Source organism: Nelumbo nucifera, chromosome 5, assembly GCF_055504915.1.
Source record: "Nelumbo nucifera cultivar China Antique chromosome 5, China Antique-T2T, whole genome shotgun sequence".
Classification (NCBI taxonomy): domain Eukaryota; kingdom Viridiplantae; phylum Streptophyta; class Magnoliopsida; order Proteales; family Nelumbonaceae; genus Nelumbo; species Nelumbo nucifera.
In genome coordinates, this window is record NC_142653.1 from 39799066 (window position 1) to 39818821 (window position 19756).

Here is a 19756-nt window from a genome sequence, read left to right on the forward strand (position 1 = left end):
GGTCGCCATCATCACCTTGGCATCCTTGGGGTAGATAAGGGTTCCCCCGGTAACCTTGCTTACAGTGACAATTATAGCCGCCGGTGGGGTTGGAGGAATCGGAGCAATCGGTGTTGTCTCCACATGCGTAGCTCGTCCGATTCTTTATTGCATAGGTGCAGTTGTCGTCGGGGATTACCCAGTCCAGCACCACTGGAGTTACAGGGGCTCCGTCGTAACGGATCGGAAGCTTCTTCTTGGGGAGATCCATGAGGTCGGGTGAGGAGAAATTGAAGTTATTAAACCAATCTTGGTCAGCCAGGAAGGCATAGCTGCAGGGATTGAAGTCCAACGAGTAGGTGTGGTCGTAAAAGCTGGAGAGGCTGACGTTATAGGTATGAAGACCATTTGGAATGGAAGTCTGGCAGCATCCAATGCCGGAACAGGAACCATTAATCAGAATTTCGTTGGTCGAACAAGCTGAGATGCAACCGCTCGTAAAAGAATAACCTGATGACAATGAACTCGACATGTAGGCCTTGGTGTCGCAACCGATCGCCGTGAATTTGTTTCGGGTGCTCGAGAAGCTGGATATTTTTGCCAGTGTGATATCTACTTTTTCGGACCCGTCAGAAGTTCTGCCGCCAGACTCATTGTAACAGTCGCTAGCAATCCGGAAATAGACAGTGGATTGGCCTTCTAACGAGATATTCCGGAAGGGTATGTTTCCTCCACCAGAATGAAGAAGCACTGGATCGCCAGATGAAGTGTTACAAACTAAGTGGAAATTTGAGTCTCTGAAACAGTCTGAATCATCATTTCCAACCCCAAAGGGATATGGGATGCTCACTTTCCCACATTTTTCTTGGCAGCCAGGCTTCGCCAAACTCTGAGAAGAAGTTGATGCCACAGTCAGAGAGAGCGATAGGATTACCAACACGATGCGAAGAACAGATAGATTCTTCCAAGCCATCTCTCTTTCTCTCTCTCTCTGCGATTTGTCCACGACATTTTAGTTGGATTGAGGAGTTATAAATGCCTTCTCTACAATCATGTTATCCTAAATATAAATAAATAAACGATTAATGAAGCGAAATAAGAAGTATAAAAAAGAAAACAAAGACAAAAAAGCTATCAAACAAATGTGTTGGGGCTCACTTCAACAGTAATAACAATTAATGAAAAGAGATAAAGAGTTCAGCCCCACGTTAAAACCATGAAATTAAAGAGTCTTCAATACATTGTTTGGTTTCCTCCACCTTGAATTAGATGAAATGAAGTTATCTATGGCTAATTGCTCTTATAAAGAGGAGTGTCAATTAGACCCTATTTGGTCCAATCCAATCCAATTCAATATAAGTTCATTAATTATTGATGGACAAGGTCCATTTCAATTGGATAAATACTTTGGACCGTTTTGGAGAATGTCCAATTTAATGTCTTGACCGTCCAATGTGTTTAAATTCGTTTTCATTTAAATTGATTTCCATCCAAATCTGATCCATTGACATCCATACTTCTATCAATGAACCAAATATTGGTTCACCGTGCTTGTATATATTCATGGGAGATTTTCACAATACCCAATTGCAAGTCCTGTGAGGTGAGCTAAGGATTATTCTGAAATTAACATGCTTTTTTCTGTCACAAAATCTTGGCCCCCAGTCCCCACCCTATTACAGTTAGGGGGTTAGTGACAGGGTGTGTACAGACCCACTAGCAGAATGCAAAAAATAACGTGCCTATCTGCCAATGGATTAGAATATTCCTATATGACCAAGTCAAGGTCTGAATGTACTTGAATGACCAATTCAATTCGGTGATCATTGAATTTATAGAGATCAAGTTGGAAGGCAATTTTCGTGCCTAAATTACTACCACCAATCATTTTTTTATTGGTTATTTGGTGTTATGCATCATTAATAACTTTCGTTTGAGGCTATATTTGATTTGAAAGAAAAAATAGGAAAAAGAAGGAAAAAGTACAGAAATCTTTATAAATGTTATATAGATTTCCCTATATTCCCCTTCCTTTCTCTACCTTTTCCTTCAAACCATACAAAATACAAGTGTTTGATTGCTGGACTTACGGTGGAACAAACCAGTTAATACATCAATGAATCAGCCCTCGATTGGTACGAAAGATTATTAATACAAAGCCTCTTTCTTTGGGCTAGCTATCTTGTAAGTCACACTACTAGCTAGTTGTCAGCTTGTCATGTGCAACCAATACTTCATTGAGTTCCATTTTTTATATAAACTCACATTGGTTTTCTTTGAATCACAATGCAGGCTTTTAAAACATTTAGTTCATTGGCTAGGAAAACGTGAGATTGTATCTTATTTATCTTGCTTTTAATAATTTATATTAATAATAAACTATTAAAATATGTAAGCCCCACATCTCATCTTGGTAAGACTATATATGATTTTGAGCTTGACTTTTGAGTTCATACTGAGTCCACTTAAAATATTATTAAGCAAACTATATATAACATTGTTCATTAATTGACACTGACATATTGCTTAGTTTAACTAGTCACGTAAATTTTAAAACAATAAATAATAATAACACTAAGTTGGCATTAAGTAATTAAATTGGGTACAGTTCTCTAATTCACATTCGGTTTTTATTTTTTTTAAGCGCATTTGGTTAATTTTCAATAAATAATCTACCAAAGAAACCAGAAGAATGCGAAATTTCTTTGGTTAGGAAAACTGAGATTGTCTCTTGTCCTACTTTTAATAATTTATTTTATTAAACTATTAGAATATGTAAGCCCCACATCTCATCTTGGTAAAACTATCATTTTTGAGCTTGACTTTGAGAGCATACCAAGTCCACGCAAAATATTATTGGGTAAAATAAAAAAATCTCCCTTAAGTTTTCTGACATCATGAAAACCTCTCCAATAGTTTCATTTTAATAAAAACCTCCCCATACTTTTTAGAAAATATGCAGCTACCTACCGTTTTAGATAGAAAAGTCAACTTAATGTTGTTAGTTTTTAAATGCCTATTTTGCCCTTATATTTATTAAAATACCCTCAAGGCCTCAACACAATCCATGCCTTTGACTTCATCCCCATTCCTTTCCAGCAACTCCAACTCTTCCAATTTTAGACAGGATCCTTCTTTGCAAATGCATGGCAATGGCCTCAACCTTGTTCATTCCCTCTTCATGCAATCATCACCATCACTATCGTTGTCTTGGACTGCTTCCACCTTCTCATATATCCCCAATGACCCCAACCATGATGACCTTGTAAGTCCTAGTTCCAATTCATTTGCCTCCTACTCAGCGAGAATAAATGGCATCAACAACATGGTCATGGGGTCTCGTCTGCCCACATCATCTTTGTTAACTACTACTTTGGCTTCTCCTTTCTATGGCGGTGGTAGTGATCTGATTGATGAGTTTCATCTCCAAGACCAACTGTCATTCCTCAACGATGATTCACCCACACATGGGCTCAAAAACATGCCCCTCCTTGTCACCCAATGATCTTTATTGATTTTTAATTTTGTGAGTTGGAGGGATACTTTAAAATTTTTGACCTTTTTTTACCTTACCTGTACTTGGTAACTATATATAAATATTGATTTAACAAAAAGTGTGGGGGGCCAATAAGGACCCCCCCCCTCCCAACCAATATACTTGGCTCTACCCTTGATTAGAGATGTATGCTTATGAGAAACTGCTTAAGTCATTACAAAATATATATATATATATATATATATATATATATATATATAGATGTTAGATAAACATCAAGAAAATGTTTTCGTGACTTTTAATTTGCTCACTTGTCACCAAATGTAGTGTTGGCAAAAGTTTTCATGACGTTTATTTTAATTATTGTGACATTTTTGCAAACGTCACTAAAAGATTTCAAGATTTATCCATGTATAGTTTTGGTGATATTTACTTGTTATTTTTGTGACATTCGTTTCGCAGACATCACTAAAAGTGACATTTATTTGTTTATTTTAGTGACATTTTTTGAAACGTCACAAAAACCTATTTAAATGTGGAAACACCTCCACCAGTATGGAGCTTATAGTAACTTAGTTTTTAAATCAATTATATACATTCATTTTGAATGAAAATCTTATATCCATTCATTAAATCACATGTAATAACTATTCAAAATAAAAGATCATTAATATCATTAAAAATTGAAATATAGTATTAAATAAAAGGTAATATATATTTTAACTGTTCACATTTTAGTCCAAATGAAATTAAAAGATTACAAAAAAGGAAAATAGAACACTCATCAAAAGAGGGTTTTTCCCTTGCCCTTCCCATTCCCCCCTCTCTTGTAGACACTTGAGATGGCTTTCTTCTAGGCTGTTGCATCTGTTACAAAACACAAAGAAATATAAAATTATTTTCACACTAAATGATGTGAGCAAATGAAAAATGAATCAAACTCCTAATAGTTTATCGGATTTGGGCCAGGCTCAGGCCGGGCTTTTTTGACAAATCCCAAGCCCGGCCCGATACACAGTCAGACTTACCGTGTTTGGCCCGAGGTCAGGCCCGCGGGCCTAATTACATGACCAGGCCCGACCAGAGTGCGGGCCGGGCCATCGGACTACCTGGCCCATGAACAGGTCTACTTGTGATGGATGCTCCTTTCCTAAGACCTCGCTAATCACATCATGAGCACCAATGGGCTCAAATGGTATGCCAAGTTGTGCCTGCTCAGTCATGAAGTTCTCCATCTTTTCCTACAATAGTTTTAAGTTGATGGAGGTGTTCTATATATGATTTCTGGCCCAAATGGTTGATTGAGCCTATGTTGTGCTCTGATATTGGTCATCATCTCAGACTTAGCGCCTACAACAATAACGATATATATTAGTTTAAAAATAAATTTATCTGAATCCTAATGGTGATTGTGCTGAATCATCTTCTTAATTAACCAATCCTTCATCTTCCTGTTCACCACTCTCCTACCCTTTGTTCGTAAGCCTTCTTAAATCCTAATGCCCTAAAGAAAGATCAATCCTAACCCTCGATTATGATACTCTACTTGTACATCTCTCTTGCAAAGAAAAGTTAGGACTCCCAAAAGAATCTTGTTGACATTGTTCACTTCAACCAGTAGCATATTGTGTTGTCTTAATTCTGAAGCAATTAGAAGCTGTTTTGGGTTAGTTTCCTAATTGAATTCAGAGCATGTAAAGAGAGATTTGAGACCTTAAGCTTTAGTCTATATCCTATAATTGGAGTAACCGCTATTTAAAGTTAAGAATTCAGTTAATGGAATAAAGTGTTTGTTTCTGAGGTTATTTTCTAAAAAGGTGTGATCTTCTTTCATGACTTTGTGATGATAAACTACAAACTACTTTTTCCTTCAAACCAAACATAGACTTAAGGTTCCTCCATGTGGAAGTGGAGGGAACCTTAATTGTCAACGACTTTCAACCACCTTTAATCAAGGGTTTAAATATGATATGGGATACTCTAGAGGGGATACGGGATATGATACGACTTAACCTATATTCCTTGAATCGCGCTCAGAGCAATAAAATACAGGCTGATACAAATCAGCATGTTTTCCACATGCACGCTTATTTGTAAAAAATTCAACTACAAGAATTTGAACACAAATCACCCAACATTAAAGCTTTATCCATATGCTTGATCCATTAGGCCACTTTTCATCTTATGAAATTTAATGAAATAAAATAACATTTTTCTATTCTGGTCTTCACATGCAATGTGGTGAAATTACAGTTGTGTTTAATAATTTCAACAAAATAAAAGCATGATATTCAAAAATAATATTTTATAAACTAATAGAATAAATAATTTCATAAATCCACATTTATATCAATTTTTTTAATCTCAAGAAATTTATACAAATAAAGATATTAATAATAGAATAATTGCTTTAGTACTTAGTATTTATAAATTTGAGCATGATATGTATCTTAAAATTTATAAATTGTTAATTAATATTTCAATTTGAACTAAATTAATGTATATGTATTATTTATAAAAATAAAAATACTCTTTACTAAAACCTCGAGATTATAATATAAATTGAATTTTTCAAATCCATTAATCTACATTTATATCAAAAAATGATTTTTTATCTCAAAATTCATGACAATAAAAATATTAATAATGGAAAAATTATTTTAGTATTTAAAAATTATGAATTTGCATATGATGTGTATCTTAAAAAATTTAATATATTTGATATATTTTTATAAATTTTTAATTTATATTTTAGTTACATTTTATAATAGCGTGTTTATTGTTTAAAAAATAAAAATACTGTTACATAAAAATTTGAGAATTAATTTTTACTTGAATTTTGGTTAATATTAAAAATAAAAAATAATAAAATAGAAAATAATCGATATAATAATGCACATATAATAGTTGCATATGTTTTGTGCCTTGAAATTTAGTAGAAAATAACATAATAAAAGATTTGTGCATGTATTAATTTGTAAAAAAATAATATAATATGTTACAGGATTCTTGATTGATACATTATCAAAAAAAAATTTGCGATTCTTGTGCATATTGCGTTATAAAATAATCAATATAGTAATTCACATATAATAGTTGCATATGTTCTAGGATTTTTGATTGATACACTATTAATAAAATTTTATGATTGATACGCATCCCATTATATTAATTGTAGTATATTTCTTCACATATACCTTTAGAATATACATTTTCTATGATAATATTAATTATGGCTATTTTGATCTTAAAAATAATGTTACTAATATATTTATGGAATTTATATGCATTTTTTGACGTATCCATATTTTTTTCGTTTGTATCCATATGTTTTCAAATTGTATCTGCATCGTATCTAAGTGGTCTGATACGATACCTGATACAGATACTTTAATCCTTACCTTTAATGAAGCTCGTATTTAATGTTTTGCCAATTAGGTAGGAAAGCCCAACATTCTCTCTGGCTGTGGGGGAGAGTCTAGGAGACTAGTGTTGTTGGGAACCACCTGAGTGAGCCTTCGTCAGATTTGCAAGAAGAGGGAGGCTGCAATGTGCATGAGTATCGAAATAGGAGAACAAAGCACTTTGGGAAATTTTTTGGGGTGTCATCATCAAGAGCCTCTTGTCTAGGAATGGTTTTATAAGTTTTCTTACGAGTTGAATACCCACCTCTCAAATTGATCTTTGTTTCGAGACGGACACAAAGTGGAGTTAGAAAGATTAGGGTCAGGTTATTCTTTGGATCCTTCATTGTTTCCATCTGGAAGTAAAAGGTTTTAAGTGGTTGGTGGATTGTTATAATTTGCCGGTCATTGGCCCTTCTTCTCGAGGGACATGTAGCATTAGAGGGAGGGGTAAAAGAGGTAGAGGCAAAAGCAACATAACCCGTTAAAGAAGCTGATTTCTTGGATGTGTTCTTGTTTTGCGGGCTTGTTTTTTGGTTGACGTAGTTAGGGTGGCTGAAGCCTTGTGCTTAGGTGGATTGGTTTTGGGAGAATGACCAATCAGACCAGGGTTAGAATTTGTAGGCTCAAAACACTGTCGGGATAGGTGCCAACTTGGAATTGATGCCAATTTACTAGTGGGCATTGGTGTATAGAATGTGGGTTGTTGTCCTTCTAAATGTTTATAGCTTTGCAGTGTAAATCAGAAATCTGCATTAGGAAAATCCGTACTTCTCTGTTTGTTTTTTTAGTTGTAGGCTTGTTTTTTGTGACAGTTGTTGGGATAGCTTTGGGTGTTTGGGCTGGGAGCAGTTTGTGTGGCATGTTTTTTCTTTTCTTTTCTTCTTGTGTGCTTCTTGTATACTATCCTCCTTTCTTTTAATAAAACTAGTGGAATGGCTCGTGCGATGCACGGGGTATTTGATATTGATGGTGATGTTTGACTATGTTATATATCGGGTATAGATTTGTAATTTATGTTATTTTCTTCAATTTTTATGATTTTCTTTTTCTTTTGTAAATTTTCTATGTGTTTCTTTGCTTTTTATAATTTATATTATTTTCTTTGTTTTATGTTTTTTTTTCATAATTATTTTTTCAATAACATATATATATATAATGGGAAAAATATAAAGTTGAGGGTAAAGTTGGAAATTAAAATTAAAGTATTTTGACCAAACCAATTGCACCATTCTCATTTTCCAGTATGATATATAAGTTTCTATGATTTTCTACATTTTTTTTTTGTAAATTTTTAATGTATTTCATTGTTTTTTGTAATTTATATTGTTTTCTTCATTTTATGTTTTTCATAATTATTTTCTAGTGACAATATATATAACGGAAAAAAATAGAAAGTTGAGGGTAAAGTTGGAAAGTAAAATCAGGGTGCCTAGAACAAACCAATTGCAACACTCATTTTTTAGTATATATATATATATTATAATATTATATTATTTTCTTCATTTTATGTTTTTCATAATTATTTTGTAGTGAATATATAATGGAAAAAAATAAAAAGTTGAGGGTAAAGTTGGAAAGTAAAATCAGGGTGTTTTGACCAAACCAATTGCAACATTCTCATTTTCTAGTATATATATATATAGAAATTTTTATGATTTTCTATTTTTTTGTAAATGCTTTTGTGTATTTCTTTGTTTTTTTTATAATTTATATTGTTTTCTTTATTTTGAGGAGAAAGGTGCATAGGATAAAGAGACACAATTTCTATCTCCTCCTTCTTATTGTGAAGTAGGGGCAATGGATAAGATATACACTGTACAAAGAGGGATTTAAAGGAGAGAACTAGGGTTTTAGAATTTATTTCTTCACTTCATGTTTGCATGATAATATTTGGCCTTTTGGCTCATCTCAATCTACTTGTCAATGGGGGACTGTTATTTGCATATCTAGCGACTAGTGTTTGGATATAGGTTGATCTTGTTTCGTTTATATTCGGATTTGAATTGAACATCCGTCCGATTTGTCAGATTCAAATTGATTCGTTGGTTGGGTGTAACATTATTGGACTAGCCTGATGATCATCGAGAGAAAACACCCCTAAAACAAATCAATATAGTGAACTTGAAAGCATTTCCCAATCCAATACAACTTATTATGTTAACAGAGGCAATCGAAATAGAGGGGAAATGGAAAAAAATACATGAAAAAATAGGGAGAAAACAAAAAAAGGCGTCATTTAATCATTTAATTGATTGTTCGATGATGAAAACAGAGAGGTCAAAAAAATCCTTTCCTCTAATCAATGAAGAGGTTCGTCAGGTAAGCCTGTTAATGATTCCCGAAAATCTGAGGTTCAATTCAACATCCAATCTGATTATCTTGGATTCAGATTACGTATTTATGTAATTGGATGAAATTTGAATGTTACAATCGGGATGTGGATGGTGGTTTGGCCTTCTAACGAATCCTAAAACATCATTACACCATCATAAGAAATAAAATCCTAAAACATTCTATTACATCAAATGAATAAATCCTGATCGTGAATTGATGTTAAATCCATGGGCAGGATGTGGTTTAGGGGGGGGGGGGGGAGGCTACTAGTAGATTATGGGGGTTATAATTCAAAATTCTGCAGTGAGCTACGAAGTACTTTTCCCCTTAAAGGCTTAACCCACTAAATTGAATCAAATTAAACTGAAATTGACAGTTTGATTTGAACTGAACTTAGAAAGTGGTTGGGTTAAGAATAAAAAAACACTTAAGAGGTTCAGTTCAGCCCAATACATGATCAATAATTATAGTAATAAAATAATATAATTTTGTCATTAATAACTAAAATACATAAATTATTGTTGCAACAATTTAGTATATAAACTAGCAAGAGAGCGCTTCCATTTACAGGGTACAAAGCTGCAGCATGCACACACGTAAAAATAAAAGAAAAAAATAAGTCTTTTAATTTTATAGGTGGTATAGAATAGTGGAGAGTTTTCAGGGAAAATTGTATATTAATATCCTGTACTTTGGGCTTAAATCTTACTTTAGTCCTCAAACATTAAAACATGCCAATCCAGTACTAAACTTCTAACATGTGCAAATTTATAAAGCATGCTAAAATAGGCGTGCCTTGAGGGTTTGGCAAGGCAACAAGACACCAACAGAGATTCAGAACTGACAAAGTCCATGGTGGAAAAGTGAAGAGTACAAGAATCTAAGCCCATGTTTGATTCCTCTCTGTAAGTCTCATATTTCTTAATTCTTGTTCATTTTGGGCAAGAATGAATAATAATAGAGCATTTGGTTTAAAATTCTTGCCGTGGGTTTTAATTCTTTTTAAAGTGAAAAATCAGCCTCTAACATAAAAATTAAGGTAATTGACTGCAACATAAAAAATATTCATGTCCTATCTTGCTTATTTTCCTTCTTTAAAGAAACTCTATGTCAGTGGTCATAAACAGCCAACCTGCTAGGTCTATAAAATTACCACCATAAATGTTTGTTGGTGGATTACGTTGAAACTTGTACCAATGGGCATTGATCGTTGGCTATCCACCAAAAAACATCTATGCGGATGATTTTGGGCATTGGTGGAATGTATTTTATTGGAAAAAAATGTTTGGTTATTGCTACCCATTTTTTTATTTTAAAATTTCATCTTAGATTAGAATGAGAGTTGAATCAAACATGGCCTAGATCGTTACTTGAGTCAGTAAGAATTGAATCAAATTTCATCCTCACAAATCTAGTCTTCACATTGTCTTGGTAACATCTGCAGTTGTGCACTCAGAACATCTCTATATTTGTATAATTTCATTAATGGGAAGATATTCCCAATACATGGATGGACTTGTTGGGAGGACGGTGTGAGGACAAAATCCCAATTCACTCAAACGAGGACTTCCAAATTAACACACAGTATGGCCCTTAACAGGGGTAAGAATGTCATGGAAAGTGGGATAACAAAACCTAAAAATTAAACTCATGACCAATCAATGTTTATCATCCAATTTTTAACTAATCAACTGATGCCATGCATTCATTGTAATTCATGTGGGCTTGTCATTGGTTAACTTCTTCAGGTATCATTCCTTTCTAGTTGACAAGGGATTAGACAAAGATTGGATCAATGATCCATCCACCAATGTCATGATCGTTGTGTATTCCCTCGAATATATAAAACTCAATTAAACAAGCATAAGTGAGGTTGAAGGGTGTCTTGCTGATCGCGGTTTTGATGGTAGTCCGGTAGGTCCAAAGGATACTAGGCAGTTTGTCCACCCAAAAGCCTTTATCTCGCACGAGGTGAGCTTTCAATGCGCGGAGGATAGCCCTATTCGTCACTTCGGCCTATCCGTTCGCTCGTGGATGCACTATCGAGGTGAAGTTTTGCTGAATCCCCATCTTGACGCACCAGTTTTGGAACTTGATGTCTTCGAATTGCTTCCCGTTATTCAAAATCAAGACTTTGGCCAGTCCGAAACTTCACATGATGTTTTCTAGAAGAAATTTTGCACGTTCCGGGCCGTAACGCTCACCTACGGTTCAGCTTCCACCCACTTCGTGATGTTGGCATGCCTCTAACATTTGTTGCATTTCTTAACGAGCTCAAGTGTGTTTGCCTTCATTGTGGGCCAATAGTAGCCTTGTCTTAATGGCTTTCGGGCGAGGGCCCTGCCCCTCAACTGTCCTCCGCATAAACCTTCATGGATATCGCAAAGTATGAGCTCATCTTCTGAGGGTCGCAAGCAACATAGGTAGGGGAGCGTGAAGGATCTCCTGTACAGTCATCCATCTATGAGAACGTATCAGGCTGATTGACGCTCTACCCTCCGAGCTGCATTGCGTTCCACAAGTAGGGTCCCGTGGAGTAGATAATCAATGAGCTTATCAATCCAACTCGGTTCCACTTGCAACACGGGAACAAATCTCTTTTGCTCCCCCGAAAATGCTGGGCCGAGGCAAGTCCTTTATGTACACAGTTCGCATAGTGTTGTTATTTGTACTTGCTAGTCATGATAAGGCGTCGGCCTTAGCGTTCTTGGACCTCAGAATTTGCCTGATAAAACAAGAGCTAAAGCTTGATAGGATCTCTCGGACTTTGGTCAGGTAGGCTGTCATAGTCGAGTTCAATGCCTTGGGTACCATTTTTTATATAAACTCACATTGGTTTTCTTTGAATCACAATGCAAGCTTTTAAAACATTTAGTTCATTTTGCCAAAATAAATAAAATAAAAGTTTTCTACCAAAGAAACCGGAAAAATGAAAATTTTCATTGGTTAGGAAAACGTGAGATTGTATCTTATTTATCTTGCTTTTAATAATTTATATTAATAATAAACTATTAAAATATGTAAGCCCCACATCTCATCTTGTAAGATTATATATGATTTTGAGCTATAACAGTTCTCTAATTCACAAAAAATAATAATAACACAAAGTTGGCATTAAGTAATTAAATTGGGAACAGTTCTAATTCACATTCGTTTTTTTTTTTTTTTAAAGCACATTTGGTTCATTTTCAATAAATAATCCACCAAAGAAACCAGAAGAATACGTTAGGAAAACTGAGATCGTCTCTTATCCTGCTTTTAATAATTTATTTTAATAAACTATTAAAATATGTAAACCCCACATCTCATCTTAGTAAAACTATCATTTTTGAGCTTGAATTTGAGAGAATACTAAGTCCACGCAAAATATTATTGGCTAAAATACAAAAATCTCCCTTAAGTTTTCTGACACCATAAAAACCTCTCCAATAGTTTCATTTTAATAAAAACCTCCCCATACTTTTTAGAAAATATGCAGCTACCTGCCGTTTTAGATAGAAAAGTCAACTTAATGTGTTTGTTTTTTAAATGCCTATTTTACCCTTATATTTATTAAAATACTCTCAAGGCCTGAACACAATCCACGCCTTTGTCTTCATCCCCATTCCTTTCCAGCAACTCCAACTCTTCCAATTTTAGACAGGATCCTTCTTTGCAGATGCATGGCAATGGCCTCAACCTTGCTCATTCCCTCTTCATCCAATCATCGCCATCACTATCGTTGTCTTGGACTGCTTCCACCTTCACATATATCCCCAATTACCCCAACCAGGATGACCTTGTAAGTCCTAGTTCCAATTCCTTTGCCTCCTACTCGGCGAGAATAAATGGCATCAACAACATGGTCATGGGGTCTCCTCTGCCCACATCATCTTTATTAACACTACTACTTTGGCTTCTCCTTTCTATGGTGGTGGTAGTGATCTGATTGATGAGTTTCATCTCCAAGACCAACTGTCATTCCTCAACGATGATTCATCCACACATGGGCTCAAAAACATGCCCCTCCTTGTCACCCAATGATCTTTATTGATTTTTAATTTTGCGAGTTGGAGGGATACTTTAAAATTTTTTACCTTTTTTGACCTTACCTGTACTTGGTAACTATATATAAATATTGATTTAACAAAATGTGTATAAGGACCCTCCCCCACCAAATGTAGTGTTGGCAAAAGCTTTCATGACGTTTATTTTAATTATTGTGACATTTTGCAAACGTCACTAAAAGATTTCAAGAGTCATCCATTTATAGTTTTGGTGACATTTACTTGTTATATTTGTGACATTCAGGAAACGTAACGAAAAATAATAGAAAATATGAGTAAAGTATTTTTCATAAATTAAACAGAGAATAAGAAAGTTGAAACTATCATGAAATTATTTGGTGATTTCCAAATCTGTCTCTCTCTCTCAATTGCACATCAGCGGCATTTGATTCACAAGTAAATCTGTCTCTCTCTATTTTTGTATTCAAAATGAGCCTATGGTGATGATTACTACTAAATGGAAGTAAAACTTAACTTACTCTATTAGGCCACTACTTCCTATTAATCCAGCACTTTTAAAGACAAATGCAATGTTTGGAGCAGCGCAAGCCCACTATCTTTTTGTTTGTTTGCCTAGAATCAAACTAAATAAAGGAACCCCCAAGTCAAGCATTGCTCTTCTTGCCAGAACTGCATGTCATTCCATCTAATGATATTGCTCAAGTTTAAAAGGGGTAGGGAATGATAGGTTAAGGCCCCCGTGAGAATCATCATGTCAAAGCAAACTCTAGGAAACTTGTAAAGAAGCAACTCAGCAGATAAAAAGCTATAATTATTCAATATTGAATAAAGGAGCCATCGAACTTATTCGAACCAAACAAGAGAAAGAAATTGAATTATAGCCGTCTCTGTGTCATCTATTTCTGAAATAAAAACAGGGGAAGCAAGCCAAGCTAAGCTAAGTCCTAGAATTGTGCCTAATTAAGGATGCTTTAGTCCAAGAGAGACTTAAACAATGGGTCGTTCCCAAGTAATCCTGCCCAAGGTCAGCAACTCTAATTTCTTTAAACCACAAAAACTTGGCTAACTAGGTTCTAGTTTGCCCTCAGTACTCCAAGCAAATCCCATGTCTCACTTTCCGTTCAACAGGTCTACTTTGCCTGCACCACCACAGACTTGGTCAAAGGAAGAGAAAACTCAACCTATATCAGTCATGGGTGGCATGGCTGAACCAACTTACAACTCACCTTACGTGCTGAAACTTCAGTATTGGGGAGCAACCCTTGGGCCCAAAGCCAGAATTTAAGCAACCTAACTTGAAAGGTAGCACTCAAAAGCTTTGAAGGATTCATTCCCTGCAATATACTCTAGCTCAAGCTCATCCATTTGTGTACTTAATTACTATACGACATTGAGGATTAAAGTTAACTTGTCGAAAGAGATTTTGATCTTAATCGTTAACCTATATTGTTTTCCTTGACATATTAGCATTTCATCATATCTGGTTCTGTGTTTTATTGTTAACTTGATTGCCTTGTAAGAGCCCAGTAAGAGTATGTGGTTTTGAATACTCATTTCAAGGTTGAGTCATTGCTTTCTAAATGTCAAGAGGAGCCATTTAGGAATAGAGACTGAATTTAAATTCTAGATTTGAACTCCTATTGGCTTTCAACCTGGTCACCTTTGGGACAAGAAGGTTGCTTCACCGATTACATCATATTAACTAAATTTTATTTGTCTTTTTGCTGAATTAGATTGTGGAATAACATTGCCTGTGAAGTCATGTTTTTCCTTCAGGATAAAGTCATCTTAGTCCATCTTAGAATCTGGGTTTAATGAGATGGACTTTCTCTTAAGGACTGCTCTTGCGGATCAGTCCAAACTAAGTTTCATTCCTGGTTGTCTTAGTCTAATTTCTGGGTAACAGCATTGGGGCATACCAAGTCTAATTTTGAGTAGCAGTTATTTAATCCTCTCTAGGAAGTCTAGAGCTCACCATCTAGTTGAGCTGCTATTTTTTACAATTTTAAGTTTGAATTTAATCTCCCTTATTGAGAGGTTGTGTGCAAGACTTAATGGATGCCCTTGGGCCAATAGAGAGCCTCTTCGGTTTCAAGCCAGTTGGGCTTTTTATCTCTCTTGGTGTGGTCATGAGTTATCACTAGATTAGATGTAGAACATGACAACTTGTTGTCTTTACATGTATGGTTTCAATGTCATGACCCCTCCAAATTCTTTTCATTTCTTTTCCCTTTTCTCTGTTCATTGTTAATAAATTTATTAGCCCCCACTGAATTAGTGAAATGCTGAAACTTGAAAGCAAAGTAATATTTAAGACATCTTTGCATCCATAGCCTCCATGTTGGCCCGCATCTCACTCACTTCTGACTCAAGTTGTACGACTCTGAGATCTGCTTGTTGGTTGGATGTGGTTGTGGAGGTAGTGGACCCTTTGGACTCGGGGGTTCCAAAAGCACGCTTAGGATTTAACCCGGCCCGAACCCTAAGTAATCACATCATGAGCACCAATGGGCTCAAATGGTATGCCAAGTTGTGCCTGCTCAGTCATGAAGTTCTCCATCTTTTCCTACAATAGTTTTAAGTTGATGGAGGTGTGCTACATATGATTTCTGGCCCAAAGGGTGATTGAGCCTATGTTGTGCTCTGATATTCGTCATCATCTCAGACTTAGCGCCTACAACAATAACGATATAGATTAGTTTAAAAATAAATTTATCTGAATCCTAATGGTGTTGTGCTGAATCATCTTCTTAAATTAACAGGTCCTTCATCTTCCTGTTCACCACTCTCCTACCCTTTGTTTGTAAGCCTTCCTCTATTACAACACATTGTTTTAAGCACCATCCCTCTTCATGCCCTAAAGAAAGATCAATCCTAACCCTCGATTATGATACTCTACTTGTACATCTCTCTTGCAAAGAAAAGTTAGGACTCCCAAAGGAATCTTGTTAACATTGTTCACTTCAACCGGTAACATATTGTGTTGTCTTAATTCTGAAGCAATTAGAAGCTGTTTTGGGTTAGTTTCCTAATTGAATTCAGAGCATGTAAAGAGAGATTTGAGACCTTAAGCTTTAGTCTATATTCTATAATTCGAGTAGGCGCCATTTAAATTTTAGAATTCAGTTAATGGAATAAAGTGTTTGTTTCTGAGGTTACTTTCTAAAAAAGTGTGATCTTCTTTCATGACTTTGTGATGGATAAACTACAAACTACTTTTTCCTTCAAACCAAATATAGCCTTATGGTTCCTCCACGTGGAAGTGGAGGGAACCTTAATTGTCAATGACTTTCAACCACCTTTAATCAAGGGTTTAAATATGATACATGATACACTAGAGGGGATACAGGATATGATACGACTAAATATATATATTTTATAAACTAATAGAATAAATAATTTCATAAATCCATATTTATATCAATTTTTTTAATCTCAAAAAAATTATTCGAATAAAGATATTAATAATAGAATAATTGCTTTAGTACTTAATATATATATATATATATGTACAGAAATTTTTATGATTTTCTATTTTTTTTTTTTGTAAATGCTTTTGTGTATTTCTTTGTTTTTTTTTATAATTTATATTGTTTTCTTTATTTTGAGGAGAAAAGTGCATAGGATAAAGAGACACCATTTCTATTTCCTCCTTCCTATTGTGAAGTAGGGGGAATGGATAAGATATACACTATAGAGAGAAGGATTTAAAGGAGAGAACTAGGGTTTTAGAATTTATTTCTTCGCTTCTTGTTTGCATGATAATATTTGGCATTTTGCCTCATGTCATTCTATTCCTCAATGGTGGGACCGTTATTTGCATATCTAACGGTTAGTGTTTGGATATAGGATGATCTTGATTCGTTTATATTCAGATTTGAATTGAGCATACATCCAATTCGTTTATATTCAAATTCGAATTGATTCGTTGGTAGGGTGTAAGATTATTGGATTGGCCTGATGATCATCGAGAAAAAACACCCTAAAACAAATCAATATAATGAACTTGAAAGCATTTCCCAATCCAATACAACTTATTATGTTAACGGAGACAATCAAAATAGAGGGGAAATGGAAAAAATACATGAAAAAATAGGGAGAAAACCAAAAAAGGCTACATTTAATCATTTAATTGATTGTTTGATGATGAAAATAGAGAGGTCAAAAAAATCCTTTCCTCCCTTCAATTTGAATTCGTGGGTTTTGGGCAAACCATTCGATACTTGACACATGTTGGCTCTAATCAATGAAGAGGTTCATCAGGTAAGCCTGTCAATGATACCCGAAAATCTGAGGCCAATTCGACATCCAATCTGATTATCTTGGATTCAGATTACGTATTTATGTAATTGGATGAAATTCGAATGTTACAATCTACATTTGACTAATAATCATATCGGATTTGGATTTGAACCAATATGATTTGATTAAAATTTGAATATGATTATATTATAATATTTATTAATTTTAATATATAAATTCTATATAAATGGTACAGACAACATTCTCATTTTTTAGTATGGTATAGAAATTTTTATGATTTTCTATATTTTTGTAATTTTTTTGCGTATTTCTTTTTTTTCTGTAATTTATATTGTTTTCTTCATTTTGAGGAGAAAGGTGCATAGGATAAAAGAGATGCAATTTCTACGTCCTCCTTCCTACTTAAAGTAGGGGGAGTGGATAAGATATACAATATGCAGAGAAGGGTTTAAAGGAGAGAATTGGGGTTTTAGGATTTATGTCTTCGCTTCATGTGTGAATGATGACATTTGGCCTTTTGCCTCCTGTCATTCTGTTCGTCAGTGGTTGGGCCATTATTTGCATATTAACGGTTAGCATTAGGATATAGGTTAATCCTAATTCATTTATATTCAGATTCAAATCGAACATCCATTCGATTTATATAGAAGAATCTGGATCTCTTGCCAACAAAATGCATTCCTAACCCCTATGGTCCTACCAAGTACAATCCCTATGATATTATGTTGGTAGGGTGTCAGATTACCAGATTGGCCCGATGATCATCGAGAAAAAACACATAAAATGAATCAATATAATGAACCTAAGAGCATTTCCTGATCCAATACAACTTATTACGTTAACAGAGACAATTGAAAAAAATAGGGAGAAAAAAAAACTTCATTTAATCATCTAATTATTCCTTGATGAAAAGAGAGAGGTTGAAAAAATCCATTATTTCCTTCGATTCAAATTCATGGTTTGGGCAAACCATCCGATACTTCACATGTGTTGGCTTTAATCAATGAAGAGGTTTGTTAAGTATGTGCTTCGGGAGAAGATCAGATAAGGCGAGGAATAGGTTCCACATTAGTATTATTGTTATTTTATTTGTTTTATCCATTTACAAGTGTTAACCGTTAATTAAATAAATTTGAAAAAATAACAAAACATAACAAAGGGTAAAATTGGAAAGTGAAAATTAAGCTTTAAAATAAAAATGATAAAGGGTAAAAATGGAAAATGAAAATTAGGCTTTTTTGACACGTGTTAGCTCTAATCAATGAAGAGGTTCGTTAAGTAGGTGTTTCGGGAGAAGATTAGATAAGGCAAGGAATAGGTTCCACAGTAGTCTTATTGTTATTTTATTTGTTTTATCCAATTTCAAGTGTTAACCGTTAACTAAATAAAATTGAAAAAATAAAAAACATAACAAAGGGTAAAAATGGAAAGTGAAAATCAAGCTTTAAAATAAAAAACATGATAAAGGGTAAAAATGGAACATGAAAATTAGGCTTTTTGATGAAACATTGTCACCATCCTCATTTTTATAAATGAAAATGATGAGATATAGAGATTATCCAATTACAAGTGTTAACTGTTAACTAAATAAAATTGGAAAAATAAAAAAACATAATAAAAGGTAAAAACGAAAAGTGAAAATCAAGATTTAAAATAAAAAACATGATAAAGGGTAAAAATGGAAAGTATCATTTTTATAAATGGTACAAATACAATATATATATATATATATATGATTCAGGCATTTTAAGAGGGAATAGGATTCAAAATATAAAATCAATGAGGGATAGGATTAGGAATATAAAATGAGCATTTTAAGAGGGGATAGGATTGGAATAATGAAATCAGGGAGGGGTAGGATTGGAAATATAAATTAGGGTGTTGGACGATGGGTGCTCATCCATTTCTCTTTTTTATAAATGGGTAAGACTTTACTTTATCTTCTTCTTCAAAAAAAAAAAAGTACAGCTAAACCATTTGACTTTAGAAAGTTCTTTTTTGTGTATTTTTAGCTATTTCTGTCATCAATAGCAATAATTCTCATTTATTATATCTATTTTTGTTTAATACAATAAATATGTAATAATTAATACATGTTCAAGTTTTCTACAAATTTTCATTTTTTTTTCAATTTTTTATTTTATTATTTAGTTTATGAAATCACAGATTGACTTATTTGACTAGAGCAATGAAATAGTTGATCCTTTATCTGAAGGGAAAAAAATAAAGAAAAACAGTTTGTGTTTCATGATCAACCCTGAAAACAATGT

The 19756-nt window shown here is 34.1% G+C and overlaps 1 protein-coding gene across 1 annotated transcript in view; it reads right to left on the minus strand.

Moving 5' to 3' along the window:
* Nucleotides 1–19756, minus strand: part of LOC104590717 (uncharacterized) — a 41423-nt gene that overhangs the window by 8923 nt on the left and 12744 nt on the right. Inside the window, 2 exon segments of the mRNA XM_088888180.1 lie at nucleotides 16–970; nucleotides 5526–5581. Of these exon segments, the coding sequence (XP_088744306.1) occupies nucleotides 16–970; nucleotides 5526–5581 (1011 nt within the window).